Source organism: Colossoma macropomum, unplaced genomic scaffold (genome assembly GCF_904425465.1).
Source record: "Colossoma macropomum unplaced genomic scaffold, Colossoma_macropomum, whole genome shotgun sequence".
NCBI lineage: Eukaryota > Metazoa > Chordata > Actinopteri > Characiformes > Serrasalmidae > Colossoma > Colossoma macropomum.
Genome location: NW_023494786.1, coordinates 22,847,442 through 22,864,311, shown reverse-complemented (window position 1 = coordinate 22,864,311; position 16,870 = coordinate 22,847,442). Strand labels below are relative to the sequence as shown.

General features: G+C 38.0%; 2 protein-coding genes across 2 annotated transcripts; both read right to left on the bottom strand.

Annotated features, from left to right (window-relative positions):
* Window positions 1-3,917: 3,917 nt before the first annotated feature.
* LOC118803749 (C3a anaphylatoxin chemotactic receptor-like) lies at window positions 3,918-8,668 on the bottom strand. Its single transcript, XM_036564242.1, has 2 exons — window positions 8,548-8,668; window positions 3,918-6,501 (listed from the first exon to the last, which is right to left on the bottom strand). The coding sequence occupies exons 1-2, from the start codon at window positions 8,549-8,551 to the stop codon at window positions 5,420-5,422; spliced, it is 1,086 nt and encodes a 361-aa protein (XP_036420135.1). The 5' UTR covers window positions 8,552-8,668; the 3' UTR covers window positions 3,918-5,419.
* A 2,692-nt stretch (window positions 8,669-11,360) lies between these two features.
* On the bottom strand, window positions 11,361-15,181 carry LOC118803739 (chymotrypsin-like protease CTRL-1). The gene is made up of 7 exons (XM_036564232.1): window positions 15,058-15,181; window positions 14,838-14,941; window positions 13,897-13,976; window positions 13,721-13,802; window positions 13,244-13,424; window positions 12,624-12,754; window positions 11,361-11,725 (listed from the first exon to the last, which is right to left on the bottom strand). The coding sequence occupies exons 1-7, from the start codon at window positions 15,101-15,103 to the stop codon at window positions 11,561-11,563; spliced, it is 789 nt and encodes a 262-aa protein (XP_036420125.1). The 5' UTR covers window positions 15,104-15,181; the 3' UTR covers window positions 11,361-11,560.
* Window positions 15,182-16,870: the final 1,689 nt, after the last annotated feature.

Genomic DNA, 16,870 nt, shown 5'->3' with positions numbered 1-16,870 from the left:
CAGCTAGCCTAGCTATCCAAACACCATTTCTTCTTTCTGTCACTTTAGCCCAGCAGCTCGAGTTCATTAGTATCTAAACTTGCATCAATGTAGCTTCTGTTAGCCAGAAGCGAATGTATTCAGTGTAAAGCAGAGCTGATAGCATGCTAAGCTAATAGCTCCTCTCTTCTAGTTGGTAGCACCATTTAACATTAACCAACTGCTGATAGATCAGTGGTTTGACATTTATTTATTTATTGAATTGTGCATTGCTTTCATTTATTTGGCGACCGTGCAAGTAAACCAAATTTATTTAATTGTTTTCGGGTCTTGTTTGGCTTCTTTATACAGATGAAACAGAGCACAGGACTGAAAAGGAATAAACTCACAAAATCCTGCATGCCTTTATTGCATGTTCACCTTGGAGTCAGAGCAGAAATATATTGTTTTAAATAAAGAAAGGGAACTTAAGTGTCTTTGAGGAGAGCTAAGCTGCCCCTGGCTCCGCTGTAATCAAAACACTGGTTAATGACCAATGCTGTGTTTGAAATAGACCACTACATACTGCCTTGCATACTGTTGTGCCCAAAGTTGTAAGTAGTACGCAATATGTGACCAAGAATAATTTCTCCGGTATGCCAAACATGTCCGGATGATGTCCTACTCTGGCCAAGTACTCCAGTATGCAGCCAGAACTGTCTTCGCAATATACTGCACCATCTATTGCAACATTGTAATTTTGGTATGCTTTAATGGACATTACCACTTGGAGATTCATGGTACATTATGATGATTGTTGCATACTATAGTGTATACTATTTTTAAGGAATAGCATGCAGTATACAGTATACTAACCGTATACTGTATTCAGTATATAGTACAACATTGTAAGTATATGCAACTGTGGTTAAATCATTTAATGACAGTGGTTAACAACTTTCGCTGGAAACCCAGGTTTAGGTACTCAAGCTACAGTTAATTGCTGTGCACATGCACGTATAAAAGTGTGACATTTAACACAAACAGCCAAACACGTGAAACATGGAGAGAGGTCAGCAGAGAGACATGGTCTCATACTACACAACTATGTAGACAGTAAAGTAATTATGACAACAAAAACATAACATTGTTGCAACTAACACTGTTAACAAAGGTGCTTTTGACATTGTAATTGCTTTACTTTCAAAATACTTATCCAGTATAATTTCTAGTCCTTTGGCTGAACAGCAGAATTTTTCACCTGGCTGTCTGTTTGACACAATCATACAATCGAAGAAGTATGCTAAACAGTTGATTTTTTGTGTATTGTTAAATGAATTCACAGCTGATAATTTGCAAATTTATACAATAAGTGACCTGAAAAGGACCACAGGGGGTCCACCACCACCAGACGGTTGGCTATGATACTGTAGCTGGTAGTCCAGTAAAGTCCAGTCCAGAGGTCCTACTACCATGCATCATTTCGTGCATTCCCTGTCCCAACTTATCTGGTTATCAGCTAACTGTTAAGCTCTTCACAAGTCAAGTGTGGTTCACCAGTCAAAGATGGATCAAGTATGTGGAAGCAGGGATTAGTTGCAGGGCAGTGTGTCCCCATCACTGGAGATGAACCGCTGATCTAGCTGTAGGTAATGGCCTGGTCAACTCAGATACACATGTACGAGATGGGGGCAAAGACAGCAAGGGTGGAATTGTGTTGGTACCCTGACACAACAATGCCAACTGGAGTCCAGACATCACCACTGATCTGAAAGCCATCATAGTCACCCTGCAGATAAATTACCACATAAACATATTAACATAGCGTTTAAATGAACACTAACCTTGCACTTTCAATCTAGGTGTTAGCTCTGACTTGTTTATGGCAGTATCGTAGCTTGAAGGTATTTTGAACTCTAGTCTATTAGCACTAACTAAAGATACATTCTCTGAGTGGAAAACAAAACACTGTTTTTGCCACAAGCGCATGAACCACTTGGGTAAATTATTACCGTCTATGTACAAAATACAGTGCCATAAAAAATATTTGCTGATATAATCTCGTTTCTACTATTTTGGCATATTTGCCATAGTAAGTGGTTTCACATCCTCATAGAAAATATAACATAACCACAGGTTTGCAGATAATCTACAGTACATATCCAAAGGATTACAGTAAGTGCTAGCTAAAAATGACATACGTAAAAAATACAGAAAGTGACTGTACACAGATGTGAGTTGATCTCTAAAGATATTCAAGATATTCTAAAGCTGCTCTGCAAAAGGCACCAGAACTGTAATGATCAAAGAAAAAAACTCCCTTAGATTTTTTAATCCATTTATGTCCATACTAGAAATGTCAAATTTCCTTTACTACAGCAGTTCTTAAAGCTTCACTGAGCACAAATCTGAAAACAAAATTGAAACTGATTGCACAGTTTGGCTACAGAGTCTGATTTTATTATCATTATTATCATTATTACGTCTATGGACGTAAATGGGTTAAAACGGAGAAACTGAGAAGAGCAAAGTTACATAAGAGGAAACATCCTGCTGTGGGAGGAACCAGAGAGTGACGTTGTAGGCAAACAATTCATAGATGACACGTTTGTAAGCAAAGCTGAGAAACAGATGTGCCTGTGTTTTGCTTTCATTGTGAGCAGCACGAACGCCCTGACACAATGAGGAAAAGTGATCATGCGGGCTCAGACGTTCACTCCCAACATCCAAGACTTATATTATTAACATCAGACACTGCACTGATAGATTGTGCAGTTAAAAAGTGTCAATTTGTTGACAGTTCTCCTCTGAAGACGTTGCAGGTATATTGCTTCTGCTTTTGAATACTTCTGCACTGACTGTTGTAGTAGAATTGTAGAAACAGTGCGTGCTTGTGTGAGGTGTGAGATGAGGCCAAGTACGCAAAAAGTGGAAGCTGAATTTCATGCGCCAGCAGCAATGCTGACTTAGGGGTTTGTGATGCATGCAGCAAATTCTTTTGCCATCAACGCTACTTTCTAATGTTGGCTGGACTCCTGCACTCAGAATTTACAATAGAGGACTGAATGCTCCATTAATATTCAGACTGGCTGCTGAATAAATTTTTTAAATGAAAACAATAGTCCTAGCTTGTTATTTTAACTGCAATAGAGTATGTCAAGTGCCTTTTCACTGGAAATCATTTCTGAATGGTTTGGTAAACCACAAAACTGGTGTAACATCCTGTTTGAGGCAAGACGTATAACCATTATCATTATCATAAAACAGACTTTAAAATAGATCTTAATCTTATATTGTTTTGCATGCAAACACAGTCACAGTCCTACTACTGACAGTGTAAGGACCAATTGTTTAACCAAGCTTCGTGTCTTAATCCACATTTATCCATTTGACTTTAAGTTCTGCTGTCGCTTTCTAGTCACTTCCTTTTAGTCAGAGAGGGAAAAGAGCGCCAGTCAGCCCTCACCAATGGTCATGACTGAAGCTTTCCTGGGCTGGTACAAATTTAGTGACTGATTTTATTAATCGTAAACTCATTTGTATAAATGCTCAGTATTGCTCGCTATTTGAATCATTGCTTTACATTGGCTAACCAATGAAGAGGGCAAATGGCACAATATCAATTTATCATTAAATGTTAATATTACTGAAACAGTAACATAGACTAATGCACTCAATCTCCTTTGTAGCTTGACAGCTACATACATTTAGTCATAGAAATCACAATAAAAAAAAACAGATCAATTTTAGGACTGCAATAAATAAGCAAAAGGCATGATAGTTATAAATGTCCTTTTTAATTTCCTGCTTGCTAAGAGATGTGTCTGTGTTTCTGAGTGAAATTAACACCTGCAGAACTAAAATGTGGCTGTTGAACATGCAGAAAACCTCAGACCTCATCTTAACTTACATTGTGTCTTGTGGCATAGTTAGTGAAAATAACAGATGAGCAACAAAGATATAAGAAAATGCTGTTTATTAAGCAGTCATCACAAAATATTTACAGCACTCTAAATAACATTGAAACATCTGTAAATGGATAAACACATAAACGCCTCACTCACTGACTCATAATTTACATAATAGTTTCATTACAGTTGCCGAAACATTTCTCTTCTGAATAATAAGTCTTGAAATGAAAGGAATAGTTGAGTGAAAAAAATCTAATTTACACAATTTTCCCCTGCTCTAGATGCATCAATCATCCAAGACATGCTTGGTATCTAAATTGTGGTTCATTAGTTTAGTACTGAAGCTTTGAGGCTAATGTTGCTAACAGACACTAGAAGTCAACAGAACACCCACATCTTTTTTGCAAACACATCTCCAAACACCACCCAAACCACAACCAGGTCTTCATTAAGGTTGCACAGACTTGTTGGTGTGGTTTAAACAATAAAAATGAACAAATCTTCACTGCATAGCTGAACGATTTTAGATAACAGCTGTGGCGAATACCACATTTACATCATGCAGACATGTGGATGCTAGATTAAACTCACAATTTCTGTTGTTTTTATTTATAAATACATATATGTTATATATATAAATTGAAGTTTAGCAGTTGTTTATAAAAAGAACAACAGAAATTAGAAACATGCCCTGCAGTCCCGTTGTCTAATGTGGTTACATGTGGCACCCTGCTAAAAACACTAGCATAGACCAACATGGCTGTTCACCAGCAAAACCAGTAAATGTTGTGTTTTGAATGATAGAGCAGCATAAACCAGCATAGACCAGCATTAAATGCCTGCTGGACTGTGCAGTATTTTTCAGCAGGCCTTTCTCCTACATGGTGAAGTTTTGGTCTTTTTGTAGATTAAGAGAAGTCATACTGTACAGTAAACCACATCAACACGTCTGTGTGACCTTAATAAAGACCTAGATGTGGCTTAAGTGGGCTGAGATAACTTTTAGTGGTGTATTTATGAGAAAAAGATGTGGATGGCTACTGCCATTTAGTGGTTGTTAGCAATGTTAGCCTTAAAGCTGCAGTGCTAAACCAGACTGAAATTTGGACACGAAACATGTCTTGGATGATCAACTACATCTAAAGTGGCATCTTGTAGTAGAAATGGTGTAAATTAGATTTTTTTTTGTCAAAGACTTTCTTTAATACCTGAACAAGTCTACAGTTTAAGAGGCAAAAATCGAAACAGGTCACAATAGACTGGCCAGAAAAATATGACTATTTTAAGAATATAAAGAGAGGAAAAGAACACTTAAAAAACAAGTGAAAGACACCTATGTAGGTGTCATTCATGTATTTTCTGTTCATAAAATGCTTGTGTAAATGTCTAATAGAAGTGAAACCCAGATGTGTGAATACAGAAAAGATCAGTAGTTAAAATACAGAAACGGCTTGCAAAATCAAACAACTGGTGGGGTGCTCCGCCGTACTGCTCAGCAATGCTTTTATTCTGTGTGTCCTCGGGGGACTGCTTTCAGAATTGTGACTTTTTCAGTCGTCTGAAGTCCTGTCTAAGCGGCTGACGAGGGAGATAGCTGTATCATTTTTTTTCATCTGGATGTGGGACTCAGAGTGGCGAGAGCTGATGGAATGGCGAGGGGTGAGGAAGCCCAGGTGCTCCTCCGTAAAAGCACTCTCCAGCACCAGCAGCAAGGACTGCTTGAGCTTCGTCTTGAACTCCTCACACATGAACACATACAGGATGGGGTTCAGACAGCTGTTCAGATACGCCAGGCTCACGATGAAGGGACCAGAGGTGTTAATTATAGTTTGAGCTTCTTTACTCCACATTTTTGTACCACTGCGAATAATACAGAAATAGTGGATGTGGAAGGGAAGCCAGCATAAGAAAAAAGCTAGTATCACAGTCAGGATGACTCGGAAGGGGCGAAGTTTTTTGTATTTTTGGAGGCGTCGAGCTCTCACTCCAATCGCTACGTATGAACAGATGATAATGATCAAGGGAACAACGAAGCCTATCACAAATCTGAAGACAGCCAGATTCTTCATCACTTGCCCATCAGCGTTAGTGGCACAGTGTGTAATAGATCCATTTGTCCTCAATTTACGATAAGAGGCAAAGGGGATGCTGCAGGCTATGGCTCCCACCCATATGAACAAACATGCTATCCTAGCTTTGAGTGGAGTACGTTTGTTCTGGGCCCAGACGATCACCCATGTGGACAGACAGCGGTCCATACTGATGGCTGTCAGCAGAAAGATGCTAGCAAACATGTTGAGCACAGACACAAAGGTGTTGAACTTGCACATTTCGAGGCCAAAGGGCCAGTGATATTTTCGAGAAACGGATGCAATGCTCAGTATCAGGAAAAACGTGAAGAGGAAGTCTGCCACGGCCAAGTTGAGAAACCAGATGGAATTGACTGTTGTCTTCATCTTGTAGCCTGTCACATACATGACCAGTCCATTGCCAATTGTACCAAGCACAAATATTGCTATGTATGAGACCAGAGTGAAGATCTGGGTATATGTCAGGCCTTCATTTTGCTGTACTCCTTTGTTGGTGCTGAAGTTTGATGTGAGTGTAGCTGTTACATTCCTCGGGTCAAAAGCTGCAAAAGCACACAGAAAATTATGGTATACCTACATTTGCATGCTTAAGTTTGAACACCTAAAGCCAAATTACATATATATATTTTTTTACATATATTTTCAAGTGAAAGGAAGTAAACACAGTCTCATCAGCAAACTATGCACAGTTACTTTATAATTTATTACTTGAAAAAAAAATGTGCAAAACACTTTTCTAGTTGTGACGTCTTGGAACTTAATTAACTTATTAGGCCTTAATTGCATTTTTAGTATGGGTCAAGAATAGTCATTAGAAATTGTCAGTTGATGACAGATCCAGAGCGTAATAAATTTCTCTGACCCTTCGAACCTTATGATAACACCATTAGCTACGCTAAGCAGCTGCCTGAGGATATGAAAATGACGCTAATTGACACCTACAAAGCAGAGCAAGACTATACAGAAATCTATGCCCTTCCAGCTCCCAATTTTCACGGTCCGAAACGTTATTAGTAAATGGCAGTTAACCTCATGAAATCTCAGGCTTATTACATACTAAGGCTTATTATTCAGTAACTATATGGACTTCGATGCAATTTAGCACAGCTGTTCTTAGGTTATAGCCGTGTACAGCAAAACTTTGGGCCTGCCGATGGGCCCAGGCCATTTAAGAGGTTAAGGGGAACTCTGGAAGTCAAAACAAGAACTGGAAGACCAAAGAAACTCTCAGATAGAACTGTTCTTATTCCAGGCAGAAAGGCAAAACAAACCACCTCACGATAGTAAAGGACTGTGCCGTGTCTCTTATACGAACATGATCTGAGTTATCAGAAGTAAACTTTACCTGCAATCTCAACACAAAGGACATCAGAAAGATACAAAACAACATAGATAAGCCAGAAGCATTTTGTTGCTGTGAACTGATGAAAAAAAAAACCTCTTTGAACACAAGCACCTATGATATATTTGGAGAAAAAAAGAACAAACCATGAAGCATGCGGGTCGCTCTATGTTGCTTTGGGATTGGCAACCAGTGACACAGGAAACATTGCATGAGTAAATAGAGAAATGAATACCACTAATTATCAGCAAATTCTAGAAGCAAATGTGACACAGTCAGTCAAGACACTGAAGCTGAACAGAGGCTGGATTCAACAACAGGACAATTATTCAAAGCACCCCTCAAAAACTTCAAGAATTTTAAGCTGAAGCTTTTGGAAGGGCCCTCACAGACTTGACCATCACTGAAAATCTGTGGGTAGATGTTACATATGCTGCTTAGGAACATTACAAAACTAGAAGTGTTCTGCAAGAAAGGGCGAGTAATAATTCCTCAAACAAGACCAGAAAGACGCCTAGCTGGCCGCAAGAGGCGTTTACAAGCTGTGATATCAAAGATATTGTCAACAATGGTTTACTAAGTACTGACCTAATATGATGTTCAAACGTTTGCACATATAGCAAAATATATATATTTTTTTAGTTTCTTATTTAATTTAAATAACATAACTGTGAAATTGAAAGTAACTGTGCATTGACAATATGTTTTTTAAACATCTTGTAGCAGAGGTTGTGTTCACTTCTTTTTACTTAAAAAAGCAACCCAAAAAAAACTTTTGGATACAATGGCATGTTATAAAACATGATATCAAGATGGCAGTGAAATATAATTAAACTGTTCTCAGAATGATAAACAACTTTATTTGAATTAATTCAGTAAATTCAAGAAATCAAGAAAATTAAGCGCTAAGAAAATGTGCCCAATAAGAAATATGGTTTTAATCAACTATGAAATTGAATGTGTTGCCTTGTTTTCTGGTTTCACTAAAAGCTGTACTTCCAGTAAACAATTAAAATAGAATAAAAAAAGCAAACATCATTAAATGGCTAATAATTGGCATCTGTACATATAGTCAAAATTATGGTGATTGATGATACACTCACAGAAGATACATTCTAATTTTTTAACTTATAAAGTAGAGAACATTTTATCTTCTATTTAAATGGGTTAAACTTGTAGTACAGAATACTACTGGCATGAAAGATACAAGAGCGGCATATAGAAAACTGAAAGGAAACACACTTACTCATCTTGTTTTTTGTTTTTCTTCACTCAGTACTGTAATAATCCACAAAATATTGTTGCATTCTTCTTTTGCTGACAGAAGCTGGAGATTGGAGCTCTGTTCTGGCAGCATGAGCGAGTGACTGAAGCATGATCAGCAGAGAGGAAAGGGGTGGAGTCAGTATAGCAGAGAGCAGGGGGGAGAAAAATGATCCAAGTAACTGTACAGTTGTTACTGTCTCTGAGTGAGATAATATTTGAAATTGATTTCAAAATTGCCGTAGGATGTCCAGATTGTGGGATTACACTAAACGTGTGAATTATTTGGTTATAACGGGTCCAAGCACATTCCTTTTTTTTCCTTTGCATTTGGCTTCCTATTATTTTAATGTTCTGCAAAAATGTGAAATATGCAAACCATATATTTTTTCTACTCATAGTGCAAATGAACTTATCAGGATCAACCTGTTGGTGGTGCTATGGCACTGCATTTTACACATTTACACTGAGTCTTGCACTAGATGGCTTCACCTAGGCCACAGTTAGGCAATTAATAATCATGTTTAGTAATACAGCAGGAAAGATTTGAATAACTAAAATCAAGTTTGCAAATAATACAACCATATCAACATCAACAGATGTTTTAACTCACGAATGCTTTTTAATTTTTCTCAGAAAACTTGGTATGCATATATCTTAAAGGATTTAGAAGTATCATACAAATGTTGCCACACTTTTTTAAATAGAGGTCACTGTCACTGTGTCTCAGCAACACTGTTCTGATCTCTAGATTTTGCTGTATTGTTGTTTTTTGCGCTTGTACCTGTATAAGGGATTGTGAAAACCTGGCAGGCCAAACAGATTTCAGCAGACATTAAACTGACTTAGCATCAGCCAGTTGTTATGAAAGTTGTCATTTGGACCAGCCACTGAGGGTGGAGGGGGGATGGGGGTGTGTGATTTCTAGCAACTTTCCAATTTCAAATCAAGAATATCACTCACTGTATTTATTTAAAGGTTTACATTTTATGCACCTGTCACTGAGCCAGGTGCTGGAGTCAGGAGGTATGCATAGGTACAATTGTTGTACTAGAAAACACAAAATTAACACCGGATGTGGGAACCTTCTGGCAAACATGTGGTACTGCTGGCCCACTGGCCACAGGCACAACCAAACTGTTTGTAGGTCAGAAGTGGCCCTCGCTGTCCTGCCACGCTGCTGCTAGCTGAAGAACCTAAGTAGGACAGGTAAGAGCAGCCGCAGTAATGAGCCCTATGACTGCAGCTGGTGGCCTTCCTGGTACTAAGACTGAGCCTGAGCACCATGGTGCCCCCCAAATGCCCAGGGTGAGCGGGTTTATTGGCTGCAATAAATGAGAAGCAGCCTCTTGGTCCGAGCAGTTTGCGCAGATGGAAAGTAGAGGCTGATGCTGGCAATTTGTAGCCTTGCTTTAGCCAGATCTCCTTCTCCTCAATAAACTGTCTTTGAATCTTGAACAAACTTGCTACATCCATAATAATGGTCTACTCTGTTGTCATGAAGGGAGGTGTTGGAGGCAGGATGTGCATGAGTAGAATTTTATTAAAGCAGTACAAAACAAACACCAAGCAAAACACAGCAACAACGCAGAAACACAAACCAAAAACTAAAATAATGGAAGGAAAAAACACGGCTAGGTAAACAAACAGCAGGCAAAAACACCAAGGAAGACATGAGAATGGTCTATGCTCCATGGGTTTTTTTTTCAAATACTTGCAGTGTTAGTTAAGCTAGCAAGAAAACACAAAATTTGCTATTGGCAATTTGCTTTTGAGAGGTTCCAATATCTAAACTGCTGCCTTTTAGAATGCAAAGAAGTTCTTCTCCTATGATTTCATTCATTTATTATTTCAGGATTTATTACTTTGCAACATATTACAGTATATACAATTAATAAACAAAGAAAGACTTTGTTAGCTAACATAGCCACATGCCTAGTAGTAGACACATATGTTCTGTTATTTTTGACAGGTTTGATTGGTAGTGCAGATGCTTCACCTCACCTTTTGTGTCTTTAGTCTCTGAACTCTTGTCATGTCTGATTTGTAAGTTAACTCACACACAGCATTGCAGAATATTGTAAAGTTCTGAAAGCTATTTGGAAATGGCTGTTATTGAACCCTGTGAGCAAAAAGTTTTCACAGCCTATACATTTTGTCCTATGTACTTTTCTCTTCTGCATGTCATTGGATCTTCTGAATTGTGAGGTATTCTGCTGTGATACTGTATCTCTGGTATGACAGTATAATTTGGGGCCTTCTGAAAATTTCATGCATTCATTTGCCTTAGCAGGACTTGTCACAGTATGAAATGTGTTCCACACATTCAGACACCCTATAGTTGTCACCCTGGAATGGGAAAGTGTCAGTGTTGTGTTCTGCTTGGAAATGAAGCAGTTAGAGGAGGAGTAGGCTAGAATGGACAGGAATCTCAGGAGACAGGTGTAGTTGTTAACTGTCATTAAAGCAATTTGATGTTTTACCAAGTACTGTATAAGAAATTATGCATGCGAGTAATTTTATGTCTGGGGCGCCTACAAAGGCACAAATGTCACAGATCATATTCTCAAACACTGATGTTGTTGCCAGTGTAACTCATGATTTACACATTTGTGGATGTATACAAAAGGTCTCCCATTTGTATTTGATATCCCAACAGAATGTCTTTGATGCATGTTTATATATGTTTTGAATCTCTAGGATGTAAAAAGATACCATGTATATTTTGGAATTAAAGAGATTTCAATATAACTGCACTGGAAGCCAGTCTTGGTGTCTAAATCACAACACAAACTCTGAGTTGTATTATTATTTTATTGGGAATTTGCTTTTGCAAGTTTCCAATGTTTGACCCGCTGGAAAATGGAGGTAATATGACTTCAGCTCTTGCCTTAATCCTGTATGCTCAAGTACAGAAAAACAAGTCATTGAAAGTCTGGAGATGTTGCTTGGTGGTGGCTGAAGTCCTCCTGGTCACCCATACTGCAGCTGATAGTCTAGTTGTAGGCGATGGTCTGATCAATCCAGCTACGCAGGTAAGAGACGCGAGCGTAGACAGCAGGGGTGCGGACGTTGCAGTTGCTGGTACCCCAAGACACAATGCCCACCTGAATCCAGACACCACCATTGTCCTGACAGACCAGAGGGCCACCAGAGTCACCCTGCAGGTAAAACACCACATAAACATATCAAGATGCATCAATAAAAATATGGTATTGCCTCAAGCGCACAACAGCTGTGATGCCACATTGTCAAAATGATGTGAACACAGCACGGCATGTGTTTTATAATGTTTTCTATTTTCAGTGTTCTTATGTATTTATATGGATGCCTGTTTCACATTTCACTATCTAGGTTATCAAAGACTGGTAAATTTTCCAGTTTATCTGTAAGCATTAGTGACGCATCGCTCTGATACACTGGATGTGTGTCGGCACTAAAACTGACTTTCATTCAACAGATTGGGTATCGGCTACTGTTCATACTGTTTCTTAGACATGGTCACTCTAAAGTGGAAGAGTGACATTCCAAAACACAACACATTAAATTCTAACTTTGTGTTCTTATTAATGGACCTGAATATTCCACAAACAGGTAAAATTATGAAAGATCACATCACAGGCAACAAGTTTTCTTTGCAAACATGAAAACCTGTGTGTGTCAAAATAAAAGCCCTTTTAACAAAACATTGTAACACAATGGAAGCCCTATGCAAGCAGGCTTTTCTAATTCGACTTTACACTAGTTTTGTTAGCAAATAACTATTTTGGATTTTGCATTTTTTATATGTAATGTATGCTAAAAAATGAAAACAGTCTGTTATATATATATATATATATATATATACACACACACACACACATATATATATATATATATATATATATATATATATATATATATATATATATATATATATATATATACAATTCATTTATATTCATTTGAAGTAATATAATATTTTCAGGTATCGGAATTGGTGTCAGAGGAGAAAAGTTGGATCGGTGCATCCCTTGTGTGCATATGTATGTTTCTGTGCATCTGGCCAGACATGCTAACCTGGCAAGAAGAAACTCCAGAGGCTCCCGCACAGATCATAGCATCTGTGATCCTGTTCTGCCCCCAGTACTGCCTGCACTGAGCCTGGCTCAGAATGGGAAGGGCAGTTTGTTGCAGAATACGGGGGGTTGCTGACAATACACCAGACAGAGGGTAAGATAAAGAGACTGTTAGAGCTCTGAACATTGACAGATGAATATTTCAATTCTAAGTTTAGGGAACAGTGACATGAACATCCAATCCAAGAACGTTACCATTATTAATAAAAACAAACAGCTTGACAATTTAAAGGTACAGTGCTCAGCTTCAACAATTTTATGCTAGAATTTTGCTGAATATTGGCTCCATTTACTAGCAAAGCTGATTGTATAGTTAAGAAGCATGTAAAACTCTGGCAAAGTCCTAATTAAATTGTAAAACTAAGGATGCATTGGATTTCCAATGGGGCACTCAGAGAAGTTGAAAATACATTTTAGGTGCCTCAGAAAAACTTCCCATATAATGAGCCCCCTTGGGAGTTTCTAGAAGAACATATAATCCTAAAAGGGTGTAGTTTAAGATGTAATGCCTTATGCAAGAATGTCCAATTCTTTTATAAAGTAGATGATGAGTGCACTCACAGGTAGTTCCAGTCTTGCCCCAGCCAGTGGTGACACAGCGAGTGCCAGCAGGTACATTGGTGCTGGAACTGGCCACGCACACAGGGGACACGCGGTTGGTCATTTGAGCTGGAGAGGACAGCTTCAGCAGGGTGATGTCATTGTTAAAGGTTTGGCTGTTGTAGTAAGGGTTGGTGATGGCCTGGAAATGAGGTAGATGTGGACTGTTTAGGGAACTCAGCATGCATTAAGTAAGTGGGTACATGGGGAATAAATGACCAGTGGTAATTTGGGACTACATTTTTAAGGTTCTGATATTTTGTTGTTAGGACAACTTTTTGGCATGGACAGCAGGACGACACCTGAAATGTGCTGACCAAAACGCTTTAATACATCATAGAACAGACGTTATCAGCAATACCAATTTAAGTGATACATTTTAAACGTAAATATTCTCATATGCTGAAATCAAGAGAATGTCACAGACACATCAAATACCTTGGCAATGTTCAGAATCTGGAGAGGCTCAGCATTGGTTCCGCGATCATGCTCTCCAAGGATAACACGGTGACGCCCGGGTCTAAATAATAGAAGGGAAATAAGGATATAAAATAAAACACACAGTACTTCACAATTCTGGATTACAGTAGTGTTTAAAATTTAACGTGGCTCACGTGACACGGCAGTGGGCAGCAGTGAGGACCCAATACTGGTTCAAGAGAGATCCACCACAGAAATGGAAGCCAGTTGTGTCCTGTTACAAAGATGAATTACACTAAAAAGTTAATCAACTTTAAATGTGTTTTTAAATAAATATAATAAAATTATATATATAAAATTATTACAATAAAATTATTTTTTAACCAATATTAAATAGGTCACTCCATGAAAAGAGTATAATTTGAGTCCACAACATTCAATGCCTTATATTAGAAAAAGCAATTTGTTAGCAAGTGTTTTTCAAGCTTAGATATATGAATTCAAAGTTCATTAATAACACAGATTTTTTTTGTTAAAGGTAGAAATCTGTTTTTTAGGAATTAAGGAATTACTAAATAAAAGTTGTATTAAGATTTACCATGCTCAAATGTATCTCCCTTTTCACATGTAATTTTAATGCAACAATGTAAATTTTAAGGAAAATTGAATGTACTGTCACAGTAAAACCTAAAACCTCACATTAAAAAGTTTTAAATAGCATTTGTTTGACATTGATTATTTGGTTATTTCTCCATATGTGACAGGGTCCATCACGCATAACATTCCACCCTGCCACATGAAATAGAGTAAACAGATTTTTTTTACAATGTTCACATAAAGGTCATGTAAAGGTCATGGGAGCCAGTTCAGCCTGAAATATTCCACCTTGTCACAAGTTCAGTTTGACTGAGCTTTAATTGTCATCATTATTTGTGCAAAAATATTAATGTGGTTACTAGTTAAAGGTGAGAAAACCTGCTTTTTGTGTTCTAAATCTAAATCTAATTAGCATGTCCATTCGGCACCAGTGTTGTGGAAATGGCTTGAAACTGTCTACACACACACACACACACACACATATATACATGTAATATATATATATATATATGTATATATATATATACACGTGTGTTACCTGAAGAGACACCTGCCAGGGCCAGGACCCAGACACTGCATTCTCTCCATTCACAATCTTGTTGTAGCCACTAATTTGAGGCTTAATGGCAGGTACTCCACAGCCTGTGAGAAAAAAGTAAAGATTTCAGAGAAACACAATTTGCAATTTAAGCTTAAAAATGAAGTTTAATTGATGGCACCAGACCACATTTGCTGATATTAGCCCGAGAAACACTTACCTAGTGTGGACGCCACCAAAGCAAGACAACTAATGATCCAAAGCATTGTGCCAATGAGTGCCTTCGTCAATACTCCCAAGAACCAGGCACTGCTTTATAGTACAGCTAGAAACTGATATAGCTGGGAAAAAATCAAGCTGCTCCAGAGCACCTGGAGTAATCTCACAACTCTGTAACATTCATATCTGTCATGTATATTATGGGAAACCATACAGCATGTAAGTCAACACCACCAGTCCGTTTTTGTCAAAAGACATGGCCTTGGAACATTTTTTCTTTCTCAACACTTTTGAAATTCTGTGTGTTGGCATGTACTTATGAGTTATACATGTAATTTATGATAAATTAATAACCATTAAACCAAAATCATACTAACCATAACCTTGTTAAACCACAGAATGTGATGAAAGGACATGACTAATGTTTTTTGACTAATTACTCATAGATGTTCTTTCTGGTTGTCTACTGTATGCCTAATAAAACATTGTCATTACATAATTTTAGTCTTTAATATGAGGAACTTCAGAATGAATACATTCATTCTGTCATACAGACCACCCGCCCCCCCCAATCATGCACATGAAAACCTGGTTTTAGAAGAGAGTGTCACCAGAATTTTATCTCAAAACAATCTTATGCTAACCATACACTAGAAGACTTTGAAAAGACTTTTGAAAGACTAAAGTCTGACACCCTCTCCCATCTAAAGACAGTGTCACGTTTTTTAGTCACAGAATATGATTTTGCAAAGACTGGGGATCTTGCAGGGTCACTACAAGACTGCAACTAGAGTTTTGAGTTTATTTCCCATCATGCACCTGGTGGAAATTTACAAGCAGATAAACACTTTTCCTTCCACTATATAGTGGTAGAGATGGGAAGATACCTTGGCTGGGTGTGTAAAGATCTGGGCTCAGATTAGTTCACTATAGAACTGTATACTCTGGCAGATCATCACTCAGAATCTTTTAATTAACCTGTAAAATGTGCAGTTACTTTTTAAATTTGATATAAAGATTTACACATCAACACAACATGCAGCGATTCAGCATTGTGGATTGGGTGTCATGAACTAAACCATAAGAAACAAACAAACAAAATAAGAAACCAGTGTAACAGGTGTGTCTTACGTGTTACAGGCTCAGTGGACCTGAAATATTAAAACAGTTTACATTTTGAATTAATATGATTATTGTATTGAATTGCCGTTTTTTACAGAGATTTCAGGCAGTCACGCCTGCTTTCTCTCTCTCTCTCTCTCTCTCTCTCTCTCTCTCTCCCTTTATCGCGCCACGCGCCGGCGCTCGCCCGCAAGCACTCACGTGCGCCCCTGGCACGTCACAATTTGCATGAGCCAAGACTTACGATAATATTAAACACGGTTGATTTTGTCGCAGCGTCAAGACGAGAAAAAGACTGCCTTAAGACCTCCATCTTGACCAACTTACACTAAACGATGGAGATGAGACCCTCGTGATTTTATTCCGACATGGATATTTGTCTGCGACAGTGAAATCGCTTGAAAAGTCGTAAGGCCGACATTAGTCTTTACACAGCGTCAGGACTGGTATTTATAGCAAGGCTGAAAAACATATTTTACGTTTTTATTACATTTATATTGTCAGTAATGTTTCTCAGAAATGTAAAGTACTGTGCAAAAGTCAGAGACTTTATTCAGTTTCCAGCCCAAACAGCAGGCAGTATGTACCCAGCTGCAGCACTGAAAGACACTTCAAACCTAGTCTACAACCATCAGTCACACAAGTTTGGGGATTTCTAAAAACATTTAGAGTTGATAAATTGTTTATGATTG

What these genes read in the sequence shown, in the direction of transcription:
- LOC118803739 (XM_036564232.1), bottom strand. Translation starts at nt 15,103, where the DNA reads ATGCTTTGGATCATTAGTTGTCTTGCTTTGGTGGCGTCCACACTAG. An exon ending in AGATTCTGAACATTGCCAAG is followed by an intron (nt 13,425 to 13,720) that starts GTATTTGATGTG and finishes CCTCATTTCCAG; the next exon opens with GCCATCACCAACCCTTACTA. An exon ending in CTGGAGTTTCTTCTTGCCAG is followed by an intron (nt 11,726 to 12,623) that starts GTTAGCATGTCT and finishes TTTTACCTGCAG; the next exon opens with GGTGACTCTGGTGGCCCTCT.